The sequence below is a fragment of the Staurois parvus genome, unplaced genomic scaffold (genome assembly GCF_062004578.1).
Source record: "Staurois parvus isolate SC_StPar_1 unplaced genomic scaffold, SC_StPar_1.0 ptg000720l, whole genome shotgun sequence".
NCBI classification, from domain to species: domain Eukaryota; kingdom Metazoa; phylum Chordata; class Amphibia; order Anura; family Ranidae; genus Staurois; species Staurois parvus.
The window spans coordinates 2,200,181-2,223,223 of record NW_028318516.1 but is presented as its reverse complement, the minus strand read 5'-3'; the positions used below and the strand labels follow the sequence as shown (position 1 = coordinate 2,223,223).

The 23,043-nt window shown below is 43.5% G+C and overlaps 1 protein-coding gene across 1 annotated transcript in view; it reads left to right on the top strand.

The window, feature by feature from the left end:
* Positions 1-23,043, top strand: part of LOC149445492 (uncharacterized) — a 156,149-nt gene that overhangs the window by 82,932 nt on the left and 50,174 nt on the right. Inside the window, 1 exon segment of the mRNA XM_089653784.1 lies at positions 9,151-10,053. Coding sequence (XP_089509910.1) covers positions 9,151-10,053 — 903 coding nt within the window.

The following is a 23,043-nucleotide window of genomic DNA, read 5'->3' as shown; positions in this document are numbered from 1 at the left end:
GGGTGCAGCTGTCAAACAGCCGGGAGCCAGCTTCACAAGTGGAGCATTTTTTCCCTCTTTTTTTGGGTAGCGGTGGCGGCGGGCATCATGATTGATGTTGGATCTACTTTAGGGGACATTTTTTAAATTTTCTTTTTTTTTTTTTTTTCCAAATATTTTTATTAGAAGATTTTTGAACATACAAAAACAATTGAAAACAGTGGTATAACGCAGTTCACATTTATACAAGCAAAATATGCAGTCAGAGAGTGAGCTAACAGCACCTCGCCATCTGGCCGAGGTACTATGCCACGTTTTGGGTAAGGTACATGAGAGGTATGCTTCCTTATGTGAACCAGTTGGAACGATAGTGGGTGTATTTAGGGGGGATAGAAAGAGAAGAGAGAGGGGAGGAGGGGGGGAGGGGGTGGGTGAAGGCACCATAGTTGTCAAGGTGATGTAGTATAAAGGGATATTATAATATCATTTTATTGAACAGTTAGGGTTCTGTAACCATCGAGTCCATTGGGTTTTGAATTTATAGTACGAGGAATTACGGAGTGCCGTGTTTCTCTCCATCTCGCAGGAGAAGTTAAGATCGGTCAATAGGCGGGACAGAGTAGGAGTGGTATTGGAACGCCAGAGCCTGGTGATGTTCAGTTTTGCAGCCGATAAGACATGTATAATAATAGTGCGTGAGGATAATGGAATTTTGTCTATACCAATGTGGAGGAGCGCTAAAGCAGGGTTTGGGGAAATTGGGGTTTGTGCTATTAAGGAGATTAATTGGAAAACTTGATTCCAGTAGGAAGTAAGGGATTTACACGCCCATAGCAGGTGAAGAAGAGAGCCTCTATCTCCACAATGTCTCCAGCAAGTTTGGGGGTGATGAGGATAAAATATAGACAGTTTGACAGGCGTTAAGTACCATTGATGGAGTATTTTTAAGTATGATTCCCAGTGTGAGCTACACTTTGAGGCCTTAAACGTAGTGGAGAAAGTTCTCTCCCAGGTGGAAAGAGGTATCGGTTGTTGAGTTATGTTTTCCCAATTTGCTAGGGATGATGTATAAGTGGTGAACTGTGAGTCAACCAGCATTGTGTAAAAAGTTGATATCCCTTTTTTTGGGTAGGTAGATTTTTGTAAGAAGTGGTGTGCCGTCACTGGGAATTTTATGTTGAGTGGTACTTTCGTCCTGTGAAGGGTATGGGTTAAGCGTATGTAGGTAAAATATTCGGTAACCGGAATTCGGTATTTGTCCCGAATATCCTGAAAGGTATGTAGTTTATCGGTAGCGTATAGATCTTGTATATGAAGTATGCCATGGTCTATCCAGAGGTTTAGGTTTAAATGTGGAGAGAGGAAGTGTAGGGACGAAAGTGGAGTGGGAATTTGGAGATTGTCTTTGCGTAGTTGGGTAAGAGTAAGAAACTCCTCCCAAGCTGCTAGGGAAGCTCGTATACAAGGGTTATGGTGCAAATTCGTGGGATGTACTCCACGGGATACGAATAGTATATTGGGTAAGGCGTGTGGTAGGAATAGGGAGGTTTCCATCAGGGTCCAGGTCTTGTTAACAGTGGGCTGCCTCCAGAAGAAAAGCTGGTCAAGTAGAGCAGCAAGGTAATATGACTTCACATGTGGGAGGCCCGCTCCACCTCTGGAGGGAGGGCGAATTAGAAGATTCGTAACACATCTAGGCTTTTTCGAATTCCATACGAACTGATTCAGAATTGTCTGAAGTTTGGTAAAAAAGATATGAGGAACTGGGATAGGGAGTGTTCTGAAGATGTAGAGTATCTTGGGTAAGATACACATTTTAACTGTAGCTATTCTACCTAACGTCGAGAGGGTAGTGGTGCGTAGGCCTTTAATCTCTTGTGGGATAGATTCAAGCAGTGGTTTAAAGTTAGTATTATACAGTTGGTTAGTCTTTGGAGTGAGTTTAATTCCTAGGTACGGAATAGTAAGTCTTTCCCAAGTGAAGGGGAAGTGTTTGGAAATAAGGTTTTGGGTGTTCGGAGGTGTGTGAAGATTTAGTATGGAAGATTTTGGTGCATTAAGTTTGTAGTAAGATACTGATGTATAGTTTTGGATGTGTATTTGTATTGTGTTGAGGGATTTGTATGGGTTAGTGACCATTAGTATAATGTCATCTGCAAAGAGACTAATCTTGTGTTCGGTTTTTAGGAACTTAAATCCTGTAAAGTGAGGGTCTTTTCTAAGGTTGGTTGCTAGTGGCTCAATAAGAAGAGCAAAAATTATAGGGGATAATGGGCATCCTTGTCTAGTTCCGTTAGAGATATTGAAAGGTTGAGAAAGTGTGCCGTTGGTTAATACTTTGGCGGAGGGTCTAGAGTAAAGGGACATTATGGCTGATAACATCCAATCTGATATTCCAATTTTTTGCAGGGTATGTAGCATGAATTGCCAGTGAATGCGGTCGAATGCTTTTTCTGCATCAAGCGATAGTAGAAGCGAGGGTTGGGGATTTAATTCAAGGTGGTGTATTAAGGATAAGATTCGTCTTGTGGCGTCAGGGGCCTGTCTACCAGGAATAAATCCTACTTGGTCTGGGTGAATTAAAGTTGGTAGGTAGGGAAGTAGTCTCAAGGCTATTATCTTAGCGTATATCTTTATGTCTGTGTTGAGAAGTGAAATTGGTCTGTAGTTCTGTACCAATTGAGGGTCTTTGCCAGGCTTCGGAATGGTAGTAATTATTGATTGCAGCATTTCTTGGGGAAATTCTCCACTAGTAGTGGTGTGGTTATATAGGAGAGCTAGTGGTAGAGTGAGTTTGGGGGCAAGTGTTTTATAATATTCATTGGTGAAGCCATCATTTCCAGGAGATTTGTTTAAAGGCAGAGTGCGTATAGTTCTCTCTATCTCAGGAGGGTCAATTGGTACAGAGATCGATGCAAGTTGGGAATGAGTTAAGCGCGGAAGATTAGTGTTAAGCAAAAACTGTTCGATTGATTGTGCTGTTGGCTGGATTGTATCAGGGTCATCTTTTAGGTTATACAGTGTCTGGTAGTAGGCCGCGAAAGCATTGGCAATGTCTTGTGGGTTTGTCAGGGTGTTTTGTGAGGTAGGATGTCGGATTGTGGCTATCTTGGTTTTAAGTCGTTTTTGTTTAATAGTCTTGCTAAGGAGTGAGTTAGCTTTGTTACCTAGCGCATAAAATCTGTTTTTTGTTTTTTGCAGATTGGCGTCATATGCCTGTAGAAAAATGGTTCGTAATTTATTTCTATCAGAGTTTAGGGTCGCCATTGTGGCTGGGTTTGGGTGTTGTTTATGCAATTTTTCATTAAGGCGGATAGAAGTCATAAGTCGGTCAATTTGTTGAGACCGTTGCCTCTTAATGCGGGAGTTTAATTGGATGAGGATACCTCTCATGTAGGCCTTGTAAGCCGTCCAGAGCGTGGTAATGGATATATCAGGGGTGGAATTAATATCAAAGAAAAGTTCATGAGCTTCTTGGATGTGTTTCAAATTTTCCGGTGTAGCTAAAAGAGCAGAGTTGAGTCTCCAGATAGGTGATAATGCTGTTTTTTGATCGTCAACCAAGGATATTTGGATCGGAGCGTTGTCGGACCAGGTAATGGTCCCTATCTTGGATGATGTCACTTGTTGTAGTGTCCATTTGTCTGTTATAAACATGTCTATTCGTGAGTAGGAAAGATGCGGAGGGGAGTAGTACGTATAGTCCCGTTCAGAGCCATGTTGACATCTCCAAATATCATAGAGGTCATTGTCGTGAAGAAATTGGTTAAAAGTAGGTTTAGTATATATGGTAGTAGAAGATGAGTCTATATCCGAATTCCCCAAAATGTTAAAATCGCCACCAATTATAAGTTTCCCTTGTTTATGTAAGGAGATGGTTTTGAAAAGTTTCCGGTAGAAGCGTAACTGTTTGCAGTTTGGGCCATAAACATTAACTAGAGTGTGGGTCTTGTCATTTATTTGGCACACTAAAATATGGAAGCGTCCTTGTGGATCCGCTGTCTGTGAAATAATGCGGAATGAAAGAGAGTCATTTATGGCCGTGAGCACTCCATTTTTCTTAGTGGTGTTGGTCGCCATGAATATTTGAGAGAATCGGTGAAGGTATAATTTGGGTGATTTGTTAGCAGCGATGTGTGTTTCCTGTATGAAGAGTATGTCCGCACGTGACTTCCGTGCTTCTCTAGATAGTAGTGACCGTTTATAAGGTGAATTGAGACCTCGGACGTTTAAGGACAGAAAGTTAATCATTGGTGTTTGTAATTCCAGGATTTTCCGTTAACTGGAGTGTTGTTTGGGAGAATCGGATGAGTATGTGTTTTTCCATGAGGGTAGATGATCGAATGAATGTGGCGTATATGTGACTCAATTGAAGCGATAAAAAGAGTATTCCAATCTGTGTCGCCGTAGATGATCTTAGAGAATGGAGTGGATATCCAATGGTGCCAGGGTAAGGAAGTGGTGAGGATAGGGGAAACAATAAAAAACCATTTGCGAAAAATGCAAACATCACGAGTAGCCAAGTTTGCTACCTCTAAACTGGGGTGTGCAGGAGAGCTTGACCGCCGGGTGGTGGTCAGGCTAATAGCAAGAAGGAAAAAACCTTTGATCGGAGTTGAAGGGTGTAGGCCAAACGCCAGACAAATTAAGTGTATGAGTGGCTCCTGGGAGAGCGGATAAGTATGTTGAATGGTAGAGAAAAGTGTGCCCTGTAAGGGCTATGTTGCGTCCATAGAACTATGCGTAGGATCCTGCGTTTCCGCAGGGATGATATTCCAGGATTTTAGCAAATCCAGGCCTGCTTCCAGTGTTTTGATGGTAAAGATCCTACCATTTTGTCGCACCGTTAGCTTAGTGGGGAATCCCCATTGGTATGCTATGCCGTGGTTTCTGAGGGCCTTGGTGATTGACAGCATGCGTTTTCTGTTAAGGAGGGTCGCCTTGGATAAATCCGCATATAAGCGGAGATTGGCGTGTGACGGCGGGATCGGTGGCGGATTTCGGGCAGCTGACATGATTTTGTCTTTCGCGTGGTAAAAATGAATGAGTGCTAAGACATCTCTAGGTGTAGATGCTGGTAAAAAGGAGGGTTTAGGTAGGCGGTGCGCCCGGTCAATTGCAAGTTCCAGGTCAGACACTGATGGCACGAGGATTTTGGCAAATTGCTGTATGTATGGGATTAGGTCATCGTTTGCCACAAATTCAGGTATTCCTCTGAACTTGATATTATTGCGCCTTGACCTATCCTCCAGGTCGGCCAATTTTTGGTTAATTTGTTCTATGTCAGCTGAGTGGTCTGCATTAAATTGTTGTGCGCCGTGATGACGTCTCCCATGTTGTTCTCAATGTGGCTTATTCTGCGCTCCTGGTTTTGTACTATATTTGACAATTGGCTGAGTGACGTGAGGATATCATTATGCAGCGTTTGGCGCAGGGATGTGAGCATATTTCTCATGCATATTTCTGTGAGCGGTATATCTGACGCAGGAAATGCATCTATATCTGATGTATATGTTGTGGTTTCCGGGGTCTGTATTAATGTGCTGGGATCCTGCTCTAGCCGTGGCTTAGATTTAGCCGGGCTTCGTGATGTAGGGGATAGTGGGGGTGACAACTCACCAGGGTCCCCGGGATAGAGCAGGTGCTGCAGCCTGGGATCCTTTTGCTGGGACCTGTAGTCCTCCTGCTGGTCTCTGCCTTCCTCTCCCTCTTTGCAGCTGCGGGCGCCATCTTGGATTCCCGGCCCGACTGCAGGGAAGAACAGGGTCAGTTTACCTGGCTGATCCGCCGTTTTTTTTCTCCTAGGCATAGCTGCAGAGGATCGGGTAAGATATGGGATCGGTGCGTTGCTGTTTTTGAGTCCCAGGGCCGGTGTGTGCCGTTCTGTGTCTGGCGGGTGGACGGAGCCGGTTCACTGCACGTCCACCTTCAGTGCTGGCCGCGCATGCGCTAAATTTTCATTTTTAATAAAGGACTTGTCAAAGACTGCCCTCCTGTCATTTATTAACTTCACCTTTTTTTGTGAATGGGTAGCAGTACCATATACCGCCTACTCATTCACACAGGCAGGGGGACCGGGATTTGGGGGCCCCCTTGTTAAAGCATGCTTCCAAATTCCAATAAGCCCCCCAGGCTTCAGAGCTCCACAACCACAGGCCACAGTTGTGGGGAAGAGGCCCTTGTCCCCATCAATATCTGGACAAGGTGCTTTGGGGGCTCCTGGCCCAAAGCACCCCCCTATGTTGAAGGCATGGTATGGTGGCACTCATCCACCCAATTGACCTGCCGGGCTACATGCCCTGATAAGGGTCTGGCATGGAGGGTCCCCCTCAAAATCCATACCAGACCCAAAGGGCTTGGTATGGATGGGAGGGGGGACCCCAAGCTGTTTTTTTTTTTTAATTGTTGGGCACTGCTGACAATTCTTTTGACATTCAGCTGTCATCGGGGAACCCCACTGACACCAGGAACATGAATGAATGTCTCACTACTAAAATACACCGTGACTTCATCACATAACTCATGCCGGATTTTAGTAACTGAGCGGGATCTTCATACTCAGATGCGGTAAGACATCTCTCAGTCCTTCGTGTTCGACATTCACTGTAGAACATTCTGTAGGTTCAGATGATGACCGCGACCTGAACAGGGGGGTGTTCGGCCATCACTATTTGTGGTCTCAGGATTAGTAGAGTTGTCTTGGCTATTGCTGGTCTTTGTCTCGTTACATTTCGGAAGCTGATTGGTCTCACCGGTCTGTTGTTCCTTGATGGGTACTTTGTATAAATCATCCTCTTTGATTCTCTTTCCTGATTGTTGAGCTCCATTTGTATCTTTGGTGTCATTATCTCTTCCCTCAGTTGAGGGTTTTCTTGGTGTAATTGTTACATTTTAGACTGAATTTCTAGGATAGATCTGTGGGGGTATTTTTAGTGTTTTTAGCTCTTCTCTCAGCTTCTCATTTACATTTTCTCACTTGTTTTTGAAGTTTTTCTTTTAATTGAACAAAGTCTCTCCCTAGTTGAGATTAAGCTTGTAATTTTTGGATTCTTAGATGTACTTTCTGAACGAACCTGCAAATCGAATCCAAGCATTCTGGTTATCAACTCATACTCCCACCAGGCATGGATTGAGCAGGTGAACCCCATAATAATACATGAAAACCTAACTTCTCCTAGGAGACTTATGGCTCTCTGGCAGAACGGGCTGGATACTCCGGTACTCACTCCCCATATTTCATTTGTCATAGGTTTTTATAGGTTTAACTTTTTTAGGCCCCTAAAAATGGACCAGCCAATTGTACCCAACTAAATGGTAACTACATTGGAGGCCGATACTTGGTGTATGATCCTGTAGACACAGGCCTACTTGAACAGTGTCAGCTATCTATGTATGTACTGGAGAGAGTTACTTGCCATGTACAGATGAATTGCTCTATGTTGCTTCTTTTTTCTCTTTTTATTTGTTTATTGAAGGTTGCTTGAGGTGATTGTAGCCGTATTAGTGCATTTGCGACATTGAAGGTAAAAGTGAAACCAGAGACAAAGCAAGTTATTGTTCTGTATGATCTGTATCAGTGCCACAACTGCTTATACATTAGAATGTATGACTCCATTGTCTGGGCTGAATGTTGGATATACTGTGTGCACTTAAAAACTTAAATAATACAATTTAGTTTAATTTAAACAAATATTTTATTTTTTTTCCATAAAGTTTATTAATAAACTCAGAGCATACAATAGGTCCAGGTAATACAAGGTATCAGTCGGAAATGCAATAGGAGGTAATACACATACAGCAAACAAAAAGATACATAGCAATACATAGGCAAAGAATCAGACGTAAGTCATCCCAGGGAAAAGAAAATGGGAAGAATGAGGACATGAAAACGCAGGAACATTAAAGGCATATCTGGTCTCAAGCCCCTATTCAGCATATTGGAATCACAGCACTGGCAGGTCCATGATATATAACCTCAGCTACCGAGCAGCAGAGAGCGGGGGCAGTGAGTCAAAGGTATGCATTGGAAATGTATACAGTAGGTGTGGAGGGGGGGTGCAAGGGCTTGTAGGATATGGTCTTTTACTTTTGATGAAACTGAGGTAACCCACTACAGGTTGTCAGCACGTGGGTAAAATATTTTTTATATATATATATATATTTATATATATATATATATATATACACACAAATGATAATGTACATATGCTTTCTATATATATATATATATATATATATATATATATATAACACAGGTGTCAAACACCTGTATCCAGATCCTGCCCTCTAAGTTATTTAATGTGGCCCTTGTACCTCTCCTGCAGGTACCCCCTTGTTTCCTCCCCCACCTTGTTTCAGCAGTCGGCAGCAGAGAAGAGAATGGAACTCCTCTGCCAAATCCTGTACTTCTCAGTGCAGCTGCAGCATCCCCTCATCTCCACCTCCCTTGGTCTCAGCATTCAGCAGACTCTGGTAATTGACTCCACTCCTCCTCTGGTCCTCCTCCAGACCCTGCACTTTCTGCTTTCCAGCTCTGCCCCCAAAGGAGGTGCACGGTGATGTTAGGGTGGGTGTGGGGTTCTTGACATCTGATGTAATGGGGGGGGTGAGGTGCTCTGGACATCTAGTCTTACAATTACAACTGGCCCTTTGAGGACAACCATAATGCTGACACAGCCTGCGATGATATATAAGATATATTTAATAATGATCATTAAAAATAAAAACCAACTTTAGCCCCTTTATATAGAATTCTGATTTTTTTTTTTTTTTTTTGTACAGGTGGATTGATGAACCACGTTTTTGGTCATGCTGGTGTTTGTGAATACAACTCAGTCACATGGGAAACCAAACATCTGGGTGTTGTAATTGACTGAAAGTTTGTATTGCAGTTCACTGGAGGAGTCACACAGGACACAAGTCATATCTGTGTTCTAAATGTCATAAGTGCTTTGGGTCCTCTTCAACACTGATCCAACCTCAGAGGACAACATGAGAAAAGTCATTTCAGTGTTCTGGAAGTGACAATTGCTTTACAGTAAAGTCCAACCCATGTATACATAAGAGGAGTCATTTCAAGCGATTTCTTCTTTGGAACGTGACAGAGATTTTACAATGGAGGCAAAACATATCGCACACCAGAAGGGTCACACTGGAGAGAAGCCATATCAGTGTTCTGAATGTGACAAAGCTTTTACATGGAAGTCACATCTTATCACACACCAGAGGATTCACACTGGAGAGAAGCCATATCAATGTTCTGAATGTGACAAAGCTTTTAGACATAAGTCATATCTTATCACACACCAGAGGATTCACACTGGAGAGAAGCCATATCAGTGTTCTGAATGTGACAAAGCTTTTACACAGAAGTCATATCTTATCATACACCAGAGGATTCACACTGGAGAGAAGTCATATCAGTGTTCTGAATGTGACAAAGCTTTTAGACATAAGTCATATCTTATCACACACCAGAGGATTCACAGTGGAGAGAAGCCATATCAGTGTTCTGAATGTGACAAAGCTTTTGCACATAAGTCAGATCTTATCAGACACCAGAGGATTCACACTGGAGAGAAGTCATATCAGTGTTCTGAATGTGACAAAGCTTTTACACAGAAGTCAAATCTTACCACACACCAGAGGATCCACACTGAAGAGAAACCACATCAGTGTTCTGAATGTGATAAAACGTTTACACAGAAGTCAGTTCTCATAGCACACCAGGGGGTCCACACTGGAGAGCAGCCATATCAGTGTTCTGAATGTGATAAAGCTTTTATATGGAAATCACATCTTATCATACACCAGAGGATCCACACTGGAGAGCAGCCATATCAGTGTTCTGAATGTGATAAAACTTTTAAACGGAGGGGAAACCTTGTCATACATGAGAGGATTCACACTGGAGAGAAGCCATATCAATGTTCAGAATGTGACAAAGCTTTTACAGGTAGTGCCGGGCTAATCTATCACCAGAGGATTCACAAGCTTGAGCTGCATAGAGGAAACTCCAGAAGAAGGGGCAATATTAAAGAAGTCACAGCTGTCCCATTAGGCTCACAGGCCCAATGTCTTCCCACAAACTAGGGAAGACATGATGCTACTTAATAAAAAAAAAAACTTTGAACAAACAGGACTCTAATGATCGGATTCATTGGGTTTAGTGCTTATGTCCATCAGGAACACACCTAGAAGGGCCTGTGAATATTTTACCTATGGACATTTTTTCAGACAAGCAGCAATGACTGAACTGTATTTCTCATCATTCTCATCTTTATCCTTTTTTATGGAGTATTGACTGAACATGTAATTCATTTTCATCATTCATTAACTGAGCTATGTTCCCAAGTGTTTTCTTCATTGCCAGAATCTGACCAACCAATACATGACCAACATTGCCTCAGTACCAGAGTCTAGGATGGGGTCCAATGGCTTCTTGCCAAGCCTCTGAAACCTCATTAGGAGAGTCCATTCCAGGTTCTTTTGAGAATTGATACACCATAAGCTGGCTTGAGGGTTCCAGCTAAGCCCACCTTGTCCACATCTCCCATTACATGTTCCACCTCCTCTCCCATGATCAATGCCTCCTTTCCATGTTCCATCTCCTCTCATGGATGACAGCTTTGCAGGCAGGTCTATAGCTGATATACCAGCCAGATAGAGGTCTCTGTTTGGTTAGAGAGTAACTTCTTAAGCTGGTGTAGGCCTTCCAACACGGAGTTAATGCTGTTTTAGGGGACATATTCAACAGTACCACCTAATCCCAGCTGGCCACTTATGTTTCATCTGGTTTTCTCAAAAGGGATTCTATCAGGTGAAGATTGGATGTCCTTTATCTTTTTTTTTCTGTCCAGCTATTGCTCATCTCCATAAACTATTCACACGGTACAACTGCAAGAGATCTGAACTTACAAAGTGCTAAGTGTGCGGTCATATTCCTACCACTTCTTCTGGGAGACTGAAATTCCTCTTATTGGGGTTCACCTTAATCACTCTGAATGAACGGGTCCCTTTTTGGGGCAAAGTGTGCAAAGAGCGCTAATTATTCCTGGGAATGCTAAGACATCGACATGTAACAATGGGCAAAATCAATATTTATATAAATGGTGGAATCTGTCATTAGCATAAACATTTTATGTTTTTCCAAGTCTCCCCTTGTAACATTTTTATTACCTGTTGACCCTCCCAGTAGATCTGTTTTTTTCTGCTTCGTGTAGAAGGCCAAGCTATTTGGCAAAAATGAAAGTTAGGGGGGTTGGGAAACACCATATAACACTGCTGGGGGTGCTTACAACTGTCAACTTCCATTCATATGGTGGGTTGAACCTTATAGAGAACCTGTTGCTGTAACTGCTGTAGAAGCGTTAGCTGGAGTTGGACTTTACTTGTTGTGTGTCTTACTTATAATCTATCTAAGACTTTCCTGTACAGGGTGACAACGCTGCTGTGTAATGTTCCTGCAGAATGATCAGGGTTGTCACCCTGTTACAGAAGGTGGGGAAATAACAGATCTACAGACAGGACCAACAGCTGATACAACTATGTTGCAGAGGGAACTCTGGGAATGCTAATGACAGATTGCATTACACATTCAGTTAGCAGACTTCCTGCTGTTGGTCTTCTGTTTGAATTGTGTTCTGATATTTACTGTCCTGCTGTAAAAGGTGTAAATGATTGCCCACATGTTTCCTGTAGTAGCAGGGACTACAAACTCATATCAGGAATATTAGTATGGGTACTTACCCAAGGGGGTCACTTTTTTGGATTTGGAACAAACATTTCACATGGTTTCTTTCCATTAATGGCACTGACAAGGGGAGTCTCACTTACTTCACTAACAATAGGAGAGCCAATCACAGACCAGTAACATTTCATGGTTTCTCAATGTAATTGCAGAATGTTCAATCCCCATTGGTCCAATGGATTCCTAGTCCTTCCAGATAACATTTGCTTCTTGTGTAAAAGGAGCATCCTAAAATTTCTTCCCTTCAATTCCACCCATAGCTGTACTTTAGGTTATGTTGCCCCTCCCCCCCATATCTGTAAGGGAAAGCCTCAATTTCTCCCAATACTCCCCTGGCCTTCCAGTGAGAAGAAACATTTTCTCTGGATTGGAGATGCTTTATGCAGTGAGCCCTTCATAGACGAGATGGGGAATCTAAGATATGTAAGATGAACCGGTGTACTGGAGTCATGGATCAGGTAACCAATGACACCATTGATGTTATAGCAGAGCTGACAGCAGAAGTGGCTCCACCACCTAAGGTGGTGTCACAGGACTGCATGGCAGCTGACTATCTCTTGGAAGACCAAGGTGGAGTCTACAAATGATGTCAGATAGAGAGTGTTGTACGTTTATATTAGATAATAAGGATCTCAGAAGGGGATATCTGCACAAGGTAAAGGAGTTCCAACAGGAACCTGGGTGGGGGGAGGTGGGATCCAATGTTTTGGGTGGGTTTAGTTGGAACCTGGTTGAGTAATATGGTGGGTTTGCTTCTTAAGCCATTAGTTGCTACCATAGTTTTGATTTGGAAATGTTATATATTGCTGTATTTTCTTTCACTGCCAGAGTTTATTTTGCTTTTGTTTTTAGTTAATTTCACATTTTAGGCCATATGATTAGATAAACCCCAAACATTTCTTTTATTATCTGAAAGCAGAGACTCTGGAGAATATAATGGTGGTAGTTGCCATTTTTCATGTCAGAAAATTAGTACAGCTGTTTATCAAATACATATTTTCTGTAAAAAAAGATAATGTTAGTGCACAAAGAACACAATATATGACCCAATTTGTTTGGTGAAATATAAAATATGGGGTTGGCATCAAGTATATAGATACCAAACATGTCAAACTTTACAAACTGTGCGTACTTGTGAAATGGTGACAAACTTCAGAACCAAAAATTGTTCAAAGGTGACACTTTAAGAGCCTTTATAGGTTATCAGTTCAGATAGTTACCCGTGAACGATGGCCTCAGAATGATTGTTCTCACTCTCACTTGTGCAATGATATGTAAAATGTGTCGTATAATTTGTTTTGTGTTTTTTTTAAATTTTTATAGTGTTACTTTAATTTTTTTTCAACTCTTTTTTACTTAAAATGGCTTCTATCAGATAGGGGGTTGGTACATATTTCTGGTCACAGGTCCTCTTTAAAGAGACATCAGAACATTATTAGACCCCTAATGTCCCCTCTGTACCCCAAGAAAGATGATCAAGCACAGATCATGCCTAATCAGCTCCTTCCCAAACCATAGTGACTGGAGAATGACAGCGCTGAACCCAGAAGTGACATAATCTCCCACCTCCCACATCCATTCACTGAAGGGGAGATCAGAGATCAGATGTTTGCTGATCTCCTTCTGCTCTCACCACTGACACCCACCATGCCTGTCTTGGGCTTGCAGGAGGGACAGCTGAGCCCAGTATACATGGCGGGGGGGGACCTTCAGTGCGGCTGAATCACTTCCACCAGAAAGCCGACAGTTGGCCTAACAAATGTAGACAACCCCCGGGTGCTGTAGCTATAAGGCCGTGCTGCTGCTGATGTAAACCTTACATTGGCCGGAGTGAAAGGGTTCCACTAATGTACATCTGCCAAATCTGTATCTGAGGAGACCATAGAAGCAGCATTAGAAAGAAATGTGAGCTTGGCTTCAGTCAGGCGATGGTCCTGGTGGTCATGGTCTTGTTCTCCATCAGGTCCTCTCACCTTGTAGATGGTGACATGGTCTTGTTCTGTGGGAATGAGTAGGAGGGGCTCGGGGTTCTCTTGTACCCAATCAGCTTGTTATGGATAAAAGATGAAAGTGTCTTCTGGGAATTTACAGGGATTTGGATGTTTAGAGGGTCACATAAGTGGGCGGGGCTGGTATTAATGAGGGGTGTGTCATATGTTAATCAGTTTCTTAGCAAATATTATATAAATGGTATAAATAGATCCTTGAAATGTAAACAATCTATCTCTTTTCTTCTGTTGTTAAAGTGTCACATATATATGATTAATAAAGTTGAATTATAATTTCATCACACAATACCGTGGTCTGGGTTCTTCTACAACACATCCCCCCAAACATGTCCTCTTCCAGTTATAGGGGTCTGGTGGAATGGGACACCAGCTGATGGTATCTCTTAGGCCCCTTGTACATGGGGGGTCCAGTCCCTGTGGGTGCAATGCTGGCATTATAATACACCTGGTAGGCACAGGTACAGCGTCCAGCCCCACTGCCTGCAGCCTGTCAAAGTCTACACTACAGCTGGACGGGGCTCAATGCTGCACCACGTTTACCTCGTGTTTAGGGGGCTCCGTGTTCAGGGAGAAATGACCGCCATCCTGATCAGACAAAGCATAAAGAAGATGTAGGCAGGTGCAGTCTGCTTCTTCTACTGTAGGGGGCACCCAACCAGGGGGACATCCCAGCCTGGAGAGGAAGTCGGGGGACACTTGGTTTCTCTGTGGTTTCCCGGTTCCTGGAGACTGTGTGGAATGAAGGGGTCCATGGAGTCCTGGAGACATTTTTAATTTTTTTGTTTACATGTTTTAAAAGCCATTTATACCTTAAAATTACTGAAAACCCCCAAATATTATATATATTTCTTCACAACAGCAGACACACTAGAGGATAAATTGTTAGTAGTTCTGGTGTTTTATGTGTTTTATTATTTTACACAATATTAGTGCAATGATTTATGAAAGGTAAAATTTCAGTTAAAAATACAGCAGATGAGAATTCAGAGAAAGCTCCACCCTCATTCATTCTCCACCCATCAAGGATCTCACTCCAGTTACCCAGTCGCAGTGGGCATGATTTCCTTGACATCCATCATTGGTGTCAGTGAGATAAAATAAGCCCCATTGTTGGTGTCAGTGAGATAAATAAGCCCCATTGTTGGTGTCAGTGAGATAAAATAAGCCCCATTGTTGGTGTCAGTGAGACAAAATAAGCTCCATTGTTGGTGTCAGTGAGATAAAATAAGCCCCATTGGTGTCAGTGAGATAAAATAAGCCCCATTGTTGGTGTCAGTGAGATAAAATAAGCCCCATTGTTGGTGTCAGTGAGATAAATAAGCCCCATTGTTGGTGTCAGTGAGATAAATAAGCCCCATTGTTGGTGTCAGTGAGATAAAATAAGCCCCATTGTTGGTGTCAGTGAGATAAATAAGCCCCATTGGTGTCAGTGAGATAAAATAGGTCCCATTGTTGGTGTCAGTGAGATAAAATAAGCCCCATTGTTGGTGTCAGTGAGATAAAATAAGCTTCATTGTTGGTGTCAGTGAGATAAATAAGCCCCATTGGTGTCAGTGAGATAAAATAAGCCCCATCGTTGGTGTCAGTTAGATAAAACAAATGCCATTGTTGGTGTCAGTGAGAATAAAGTTTACCCCCAGCCCAGCATTGGTGGTCAGTGGTGGTACTTACCTGATCCCACCCTCCCTCTGCCTCTCTGCTGATGTCACAATTATACTTTCACTGTAGGAAAGGAGATGCCGGCTCCCAGCAGTCGGGTATAATTGCAGTGCCTGGTGATGGAACCCAGAGAGTGTTCCGGAGTCTTCACCTCACTGCCACTCTGAAGAGTCCTGGAACCAACAAGTCATGGACATGAACATTCCAGAACACTTGGAAACAACAACAAGGTTCAAACTATGAGACATTTCTTAGAGCTGCAGTTCCTCTGAGCTCCACCACATGGTGAGCGCCCTTCTACCCAGACAGGAAGTGATACCAGTTACAGACAGAAAGTGATGACAGGTACAGATGGGAAGTGATGTCAGGTACAGATGGGAAGTGATGTCAGGTACAGATGGGAAGTGATGTCAGGTACAGATGGGAAGTGATGTCAGGTACAGACAGAAAGTGATGCCAGGTACACATGAGAAGTGATGTCAGGTACACATGAGAAGTGATGTCAGGTACACATGAGAAGTGATGTCAGGTACACATGGGAAATTATGTTAGGTACATACAGGAAGTGATGTCAGGTACAGACAGGAAGTGATGTCAGGTACAGATGGTGATATAGGTATAGACAGGAAGTGATGTCAGGTACAGACAGGAAGCTCTGGGTGAGAGGTGATTCAGGAGGAAGTAGAGAGGAGACATTGCTTTGTCTCCCAACAGACAGAAGATGTCAGTAATGAGGCTCCACCTGATGCTGGCTGCTGGGAAGGTATATAATCCCCCCGTAGGTATCATCAGTGCCTCAGTGTTCTGCCTGTGATCCGCTTCCCTGCTGGATCCTGCGTCCTGTATCTTGTATACTTTCCCCTGATTCTGGTTTCCTGCATCCTGTTCCCCCATCTCTGCTCCCGATTCCCAGTCCTGGGTCTGCCCGGTGTATGTCAGCTTCCCTCCATTGTACACAGTGTATTATAGTCAGGTTGTTAGGTTGGTAATTTGCTGTCACATTTATTTGTCACTTTTGCTTTGTTTATGATCTGTGGGTGTCGGAGGGTGTCGTGTCCATTAGTAAACTCCTCTTAAAGCGATTGTAAAGGCAACATTTTTTTTCTTTTAAAACAAACATGTCATACTTACTGCTGTGTGTGATGGGTTTGCACAGAGCAGCCCGGATCCTCCTCTTCTCAGGTCCCCCACAGGGGCTCCCGGCCCCTCCCTCCTGTTGAGTGCCCCCACAGCAAGCAGCTTGTTATGGGAGTGATTTAGTCCGGACTAAGTGTCCGATGATTATCTGTTCCTGTCCTAATTAATCATGCTAGCTCTTTAGTGCACACATATGAAGAAAGCCACACTGACACACGTTTAGTCTGTGAAAACTTCTAGTTTATTGGAATGAAAAAGTGAGTTTATATCTGCAAGATAATGCAAGGGTGGTGAGCAGTGTTACTGGGCTACGTATACGCTTCTAATTGGTCATGTCCATACGAGGCAAACTTCCTTCACGGCTCGTGGTGATCTCCTCTTAGGTGTTATCTTGGAAAGAAAATATTTTTGTTCTTCAAGTTCACTCGATGGGAGGGGTTGCCGAGCAGCCACTTTTTGAGCAAGGATTTCTTAAAGTACCACAAAGCCCAGCAGGAAAAAGATATACACACAACATATATACAGTCATGGCCGAAATTGTTGGCACCCTTGATATTTTTCCTGAAAATCAAGTATTTCACACAAAAAAGGTATTGCATTAACACATGTTTTGCTATACACATGTTTATTCCCTTTGTATGTATTGGAACAAATATAAAACAGAGGCAGAAAAGCAAATATGACATAATGTCACACAAAACCCCAAAAATGGGCTGGACAAAAGTATTGGCACCCTTAACTTAATATTTGGTTGCACACCCTTTGGAAAACATAACTGAAATCAGTCGCTTCCTATAACCATCAATAAGCTTCTGACACCTCTCACCCGGAATTTTGGACCACTCTTCCTTTGCAAACAGCTCCAGGTCTCTCTTATTGGAAGGACACCTTTTCCCAACAGCAATTTTAAGATCTCTCCACAGGTGTTCAATGGGATTTAGATCTGGGCTCATTGCTGGCCACTTCAGAACTCTCCAGCGCTTCTTTGCCATCCATTTCTGAGTGCTTTTTGACGTATGTTTGGGGTCATTGTCCTGCTGGAAGACCCAGGATCTTGGACGCAAACCCAGCTTTCTGACACTGGGCCCTACAGTGCGACCCAAAATCCTTTGGTAATCCTCAGATTTCATGATGCCTTGCACACAGTCAAGGCACCCAGTGCCAGAGGCAGCAAAACAACCCCAAAACATCATTGAACCTCCACCATATTTTACCGTAGGTACTGTGTTTTGTTCTTTGTAGGCCTCATTCCGTTTTCGGTAAACAGTAGAATGATGTGCTTTACCGAAAAGCTCTATCTTGGTCTCATCTGTCCACAAGACGTTTTCCCAGAAGGCTTTTGGCTTACTCAAGTACATTTTGGCAAACTGTAGTCTTGCTTTTTTATGTCTCTGTGTCAGCAGTGGGGTCCTCCTGGGTCTCCTGCCATAGCGTTTCATTTCATTTAAATGTCGACGGATAGTTCGCGCTGACACTGATGCTCCCTGAGCCTGCAGGACAGCTTGAATGTCTTTGGAACATGTTTGGGGCTGCTTATCCACCATCCGGACTATTCTGCGTTGCAATCTTTCATCAATTTTCCTCATCCGTCCACGACCAGGGAGATTAGCTACAGTGCCATGGGTTGCAAACTTCTTGATAATGTTGCGCACTGTGGACAAAGGCAAATCTAGTTCTCTGGAGATGGACTTGTAACCTTGAGATTGTTGATATTTTGCCACAATTTTGGTTCTCAGGTCCTCAGACAGTTCTCGTCTCCTCTTTCTGTTGTCCATGCTTAGTGTGGCACAGACAGACACACAATGCAAAGGTTAAGTGAACGTCTCTCCTTTTTATCTGTTTTCAGGTGTGATTTCTATATTGCCCACACCTGTTACTTGCCCCAGGTGAGTTTACAGGAGCATCACATGCTTGTAACATTCTTATTTATCCGCAGTTGTGAAAGGGTGCCAATACTTTTGTCCAGCCCATTTTTGGAGGTTTGTGTGACATTATGTCGAATTTGCTTTCTTTCCTCCCTTTTTTTGTTTTGTCCCAATACACACAAAGGGAATAAACATGTGTATAGCAAAACATGTGTTAATGCAATACGTTTCGTGAGAAATACATGATTTCCTGGAGAAATATCAAGGGTGCCAACAATTTCGGCCATGACTGTATATATTCATACAAAGCATTTAGAAAAATAAAAAGTATAAAAGTAGATATGTATAGAAAAATGTAAATATTCAACAGGAAACCAAATAGGCATTTTACCATATCCATCACAGGGGCATCCAAGCAGGTTTGAGAGCGAGCCACTGCTCTGTGTCCACAGAGTCCCCTCTCCCTCCTCCTTGGCTCACTGGATGTGATTGACAGCAGCAGGAGCCAATGGCCCCTGCTCCTGCCTCAGCCAATGAGGAGGGAGAGTCCCCAGACTGCTGAGGATCTTGTGCACATTGCTGGATCAGGATGGGGCTCAGGTGAGTATTGGGGGGGCTGCTGTACAGAGAAGGGTATTTACCTTCATATATAGAATGCATGGAGGTAACAAACCTCCTGACTTTACACCCCCTGTAATCACACTCCTCCTACTCCGTATTATTCCACATTTCTTAGGCATAGCCCACCGATCTGGTCCTCCCTGCTGTCGCTGGATACCTGCATTCCTTACAAGGGTTTATATTCCTCACCAGTGTACTCTGTATACCGGGCTGTATACCACAAAATCCTGACCATTGTACTATGCATGCTGGGCAGTATATGACATCCTCCTGACCACTGCACAATATATACAGGGCAGTATATGACATGTTCCTGACCACTGCGCTCTGTACACAGGGCTTTATATGATATACTCCTGACCACTGCACTCTATACACAGGGCAGTATATGACATGTTCCTGACCACTGCGCTCTGTACACAGGGCTTTATATGATATACTCCTATCCACTGCACTCTGTACACAGTGCTGTATATGATATATTCATGGCCACTGTGCTCTGTACACAGGGCTGTATATGATATACTCCTGACCACTGCACTCTGTACACAGGGCTGTATATGATATACTCCTGACCACTGCACTCTATACACAGGCCTAAAATATAACACTGACCACTGCACTCTGTACACAGGGCTGTATATGATATACTCTTGACCACTGCACTCTGCACACAGGGCTGTATATTATATACTCCTGACCACTGCACTCTACACAGGGCTGTATATGATATAGTCCTGACCACTGCACTCTGTACACAGGGCTGTATATAATATAGTCCTGACCACTGCACTCTATACACAGGGCTGTATATGATATACTCCTGAACATTGCACTCTGTACACGGACCTAAGATATAAACCTGACCATTGCACTCTGTACAAAGGGCTGTACATGACAGGTTCCTAACCACTACATTCTTTTTTGCTGAGCCGTGTATGACATGTTCCTGACCGATGACCACTTCTAAATGCTGGGCTGTATAAGACATGATCTTACCCACTGTGCCCTGTACATGACATACTACTTCTGACTACTTCACTCTGTATAGGGACTGTATATCATATACTCCTGACCACTACATTCTGTATACTGGGATGTAAATCACATACTCCTGACCACTGCACTTTGTACTTTGGGATGGAAATCATATACTCCTGACCACTACACTCTGTACTCTGGGATGGAAATCACATACTCCTGACCACTACACTCTGTACTCTGGGATGGAAATCACATACTCCTGACCACTACACTCTGCACTCTGGGATGTAAATCACATACTCCTGACCACTACACTCTGCACTCTGGGGTGTAAATCACATACTCCTGACCACTGCACTCTGTACTCTGGGATGGAAATCACATACTCCTGACCACTGTACTCTGTACTCTGGGATGGAAATCACATACTCCTGACCACTGCACTCTGTACTCTGGGATGTAAATCACATACTCCTGACCACTGGACTCTGTACTCTGGGATGTAAACCACATACTCCTGACCACTACACTCTGTACTCTGGGATGTAAATCACATACTCCTGACCACTACACTCTGTACTCTGGGATGTAAATCACATACTCCTGACCACTACACTCTGGGATGGAAATCATATACTCCTGACCACTGCACTCTGTACTCTGGGATGTAACTCCTGACCACTGCACGTTGTTTGCAGGGCTGTATGAAGTAGTCTCCTGACCCCTGCACTCTGGGCCATTATTCATGGTGAACCAGAAACTGGATGACCTGTAAAGGCTTGTAAAGTGTCTCCTGTGAGAAATGTTTGGGCCCCAAAGATCCCCATCGTGGCCCCGACACACACAATTCTTTTCACTCAATAAATTCTTTTTTATAGTTTTACTTCTAACAAGATTGTAATCATAGAATCAGGAAATAACAAAGGAAGGAATCTGATTGGTCAGGAAGATCCCTTGTCTGGAATGTGGGGGCGGAGTCATTATTATTGGTGTACAATACAATACACAACGTGTTCCATTATTATAACAAAGTATTGTAGAAAAGATCCCAACATGTGACATGGCTGAATGAATGCTGGTCATATTAGTTCATCTATTCTCTAAGTGGGGCGGTATCTATTGGGCCAATCCCTTTTACAAACCACACATAATATCGCCCTTCAAAGTGAAAACAGAAACGATTTGCACAAAATCAAAGAGTAGAAATATTTTCCGGTGGATCCCCTCTACCCAGACCCCATATGTAGACATAGAACAACAAGCTGTGTTCCCTCTCGTGCCGCACTCCTCCAACCACCCAAACCCACACAGAAGCCAAGGGAAATAATGAGAGGAAAGTTCCCCCCTAGTTTGGGGCGGAGTTCTCCTTCCCTCCTGTTGGGGGATGGGAGAAGGATGGACTGAAGCCAGAGAGACGCTTCGGGGTCACCACTGTTCTGTAGAGCCTTGAAATGAAGGACATCAACTTCAGAAGTTCTTGTTGTCTGTGTAAAGTTCCCCGATAACGAGATCTGGGCTCTCCCGGCTTCTAGCTCTGTAACCCGCTATATCATTATCAGGAAACGCAACTCCGACACCCAAGAAGGGCTGAAGTTGTGTCCTTCATTTCCAGGATCTACTGACCACTCTGCACCCCGACATTTACTGCACTTCATCCATGTCTTTGGGGGCCTCTCATCTCCTTATCAACTGTTTCTTCCATGATGAAGATCAGCCATGGAGTATATCTGAGGTGTATATCAGGGTGTGCTTCTTCCCCACATGAGAGCTGGGATGTCCAGCAACATCCATCTAGAAGACATTTCCCGCACTCAAGGCACTAATACACCTCCAGGGTTGTGTGGGACCCCTGATGTACAGGAAGACAGGACTTCAGTGAGGAACATTTCCCTCACTCAGGACAGGAAAGTGGCTTCTCTCTGTATGAGATCTCTGATGTCTGTAAAGATCAGACTTTTGTGAAAAACATTTCCCGCACTCAGAACAGGAATACGGCTTCTCACCTGTGTGAGATCTTTGATGTGTGTAAAGATTGAACTTCCGTGAAAAACATTTCCCACACTCAGGACAAGAATAAGGTTTCTCCCTCGTGTGACATTTCTGATGTGTGTAAAGACTGGACTTCTGTGAAAAACATTTCCCGTACTCAGGACAGGAAAATGGCTTCTCCCCCGTGTGACATCTTTGATGTTTGCAAAGATATGACTTCTCTGAAAAACATTTCCCGCACTCAGGACAGGGATACGGTTTCTCCCCCATGTGCAATCTCTGATGTGTGCAAAGATGGGACTTCTGTGAAAAACATTTCCCGCACTCAGGACAGGAATACGGCTTCTCCCCCGTGTGAGACCTCTGATGTATGGAAAGATAAGACTTACATGAAAAACATTTCCCGCACTCAGGACAGGAAATCAGCTTCTCCCCTGTGTGAGATCTTTTATGCACATTAAGATGGAATTTAAAACGGAAACATTTCCCGCACTCAGGACAGGAATACGGCTTTTCCTCTGTGTGAGACATTTTATGCCTATTAACAAGGAATTTTGAATGGAAACATTTCCCACACTCAGTACAGGAGAAGCTTTTCCCTGTTGGAAGGCCGGCCCGGTCCCGCACAGTCTGAGGTTCCTCAGGATACGAGGAATCCGATGGTCCATCTACACTGAGTGGTGCCGGATGGACATTGGAGGGAGCCGGGTTTTCTCCTGGACTATACTGTGTGATGTCCTCATCTTCTACTTTCCAGTCTGGAGACAAAGTGAGACAATCCTCAGAGGTTTTCCTCATCTCCCGGCCATGGACTAAAATACAAAGACAAAGAGGTTTACTAGACAGGAGCTGATTGGTTCCCTCAAACCAGGACTCCGCCCACATCAGGCAGCTTGGTCTCTGAGGAGCTTACAATTCCACCCTCAAGGGAACTAGGAAATGGCTCCTCTGATCTCCTACCAGGTCATTTCTTTATTCATGGACCTCAGTCAGAGAGTGAGGAAACAACCAGAACTGTCTTTTATAGGAGGGACAGTGATGAGGGGATTAT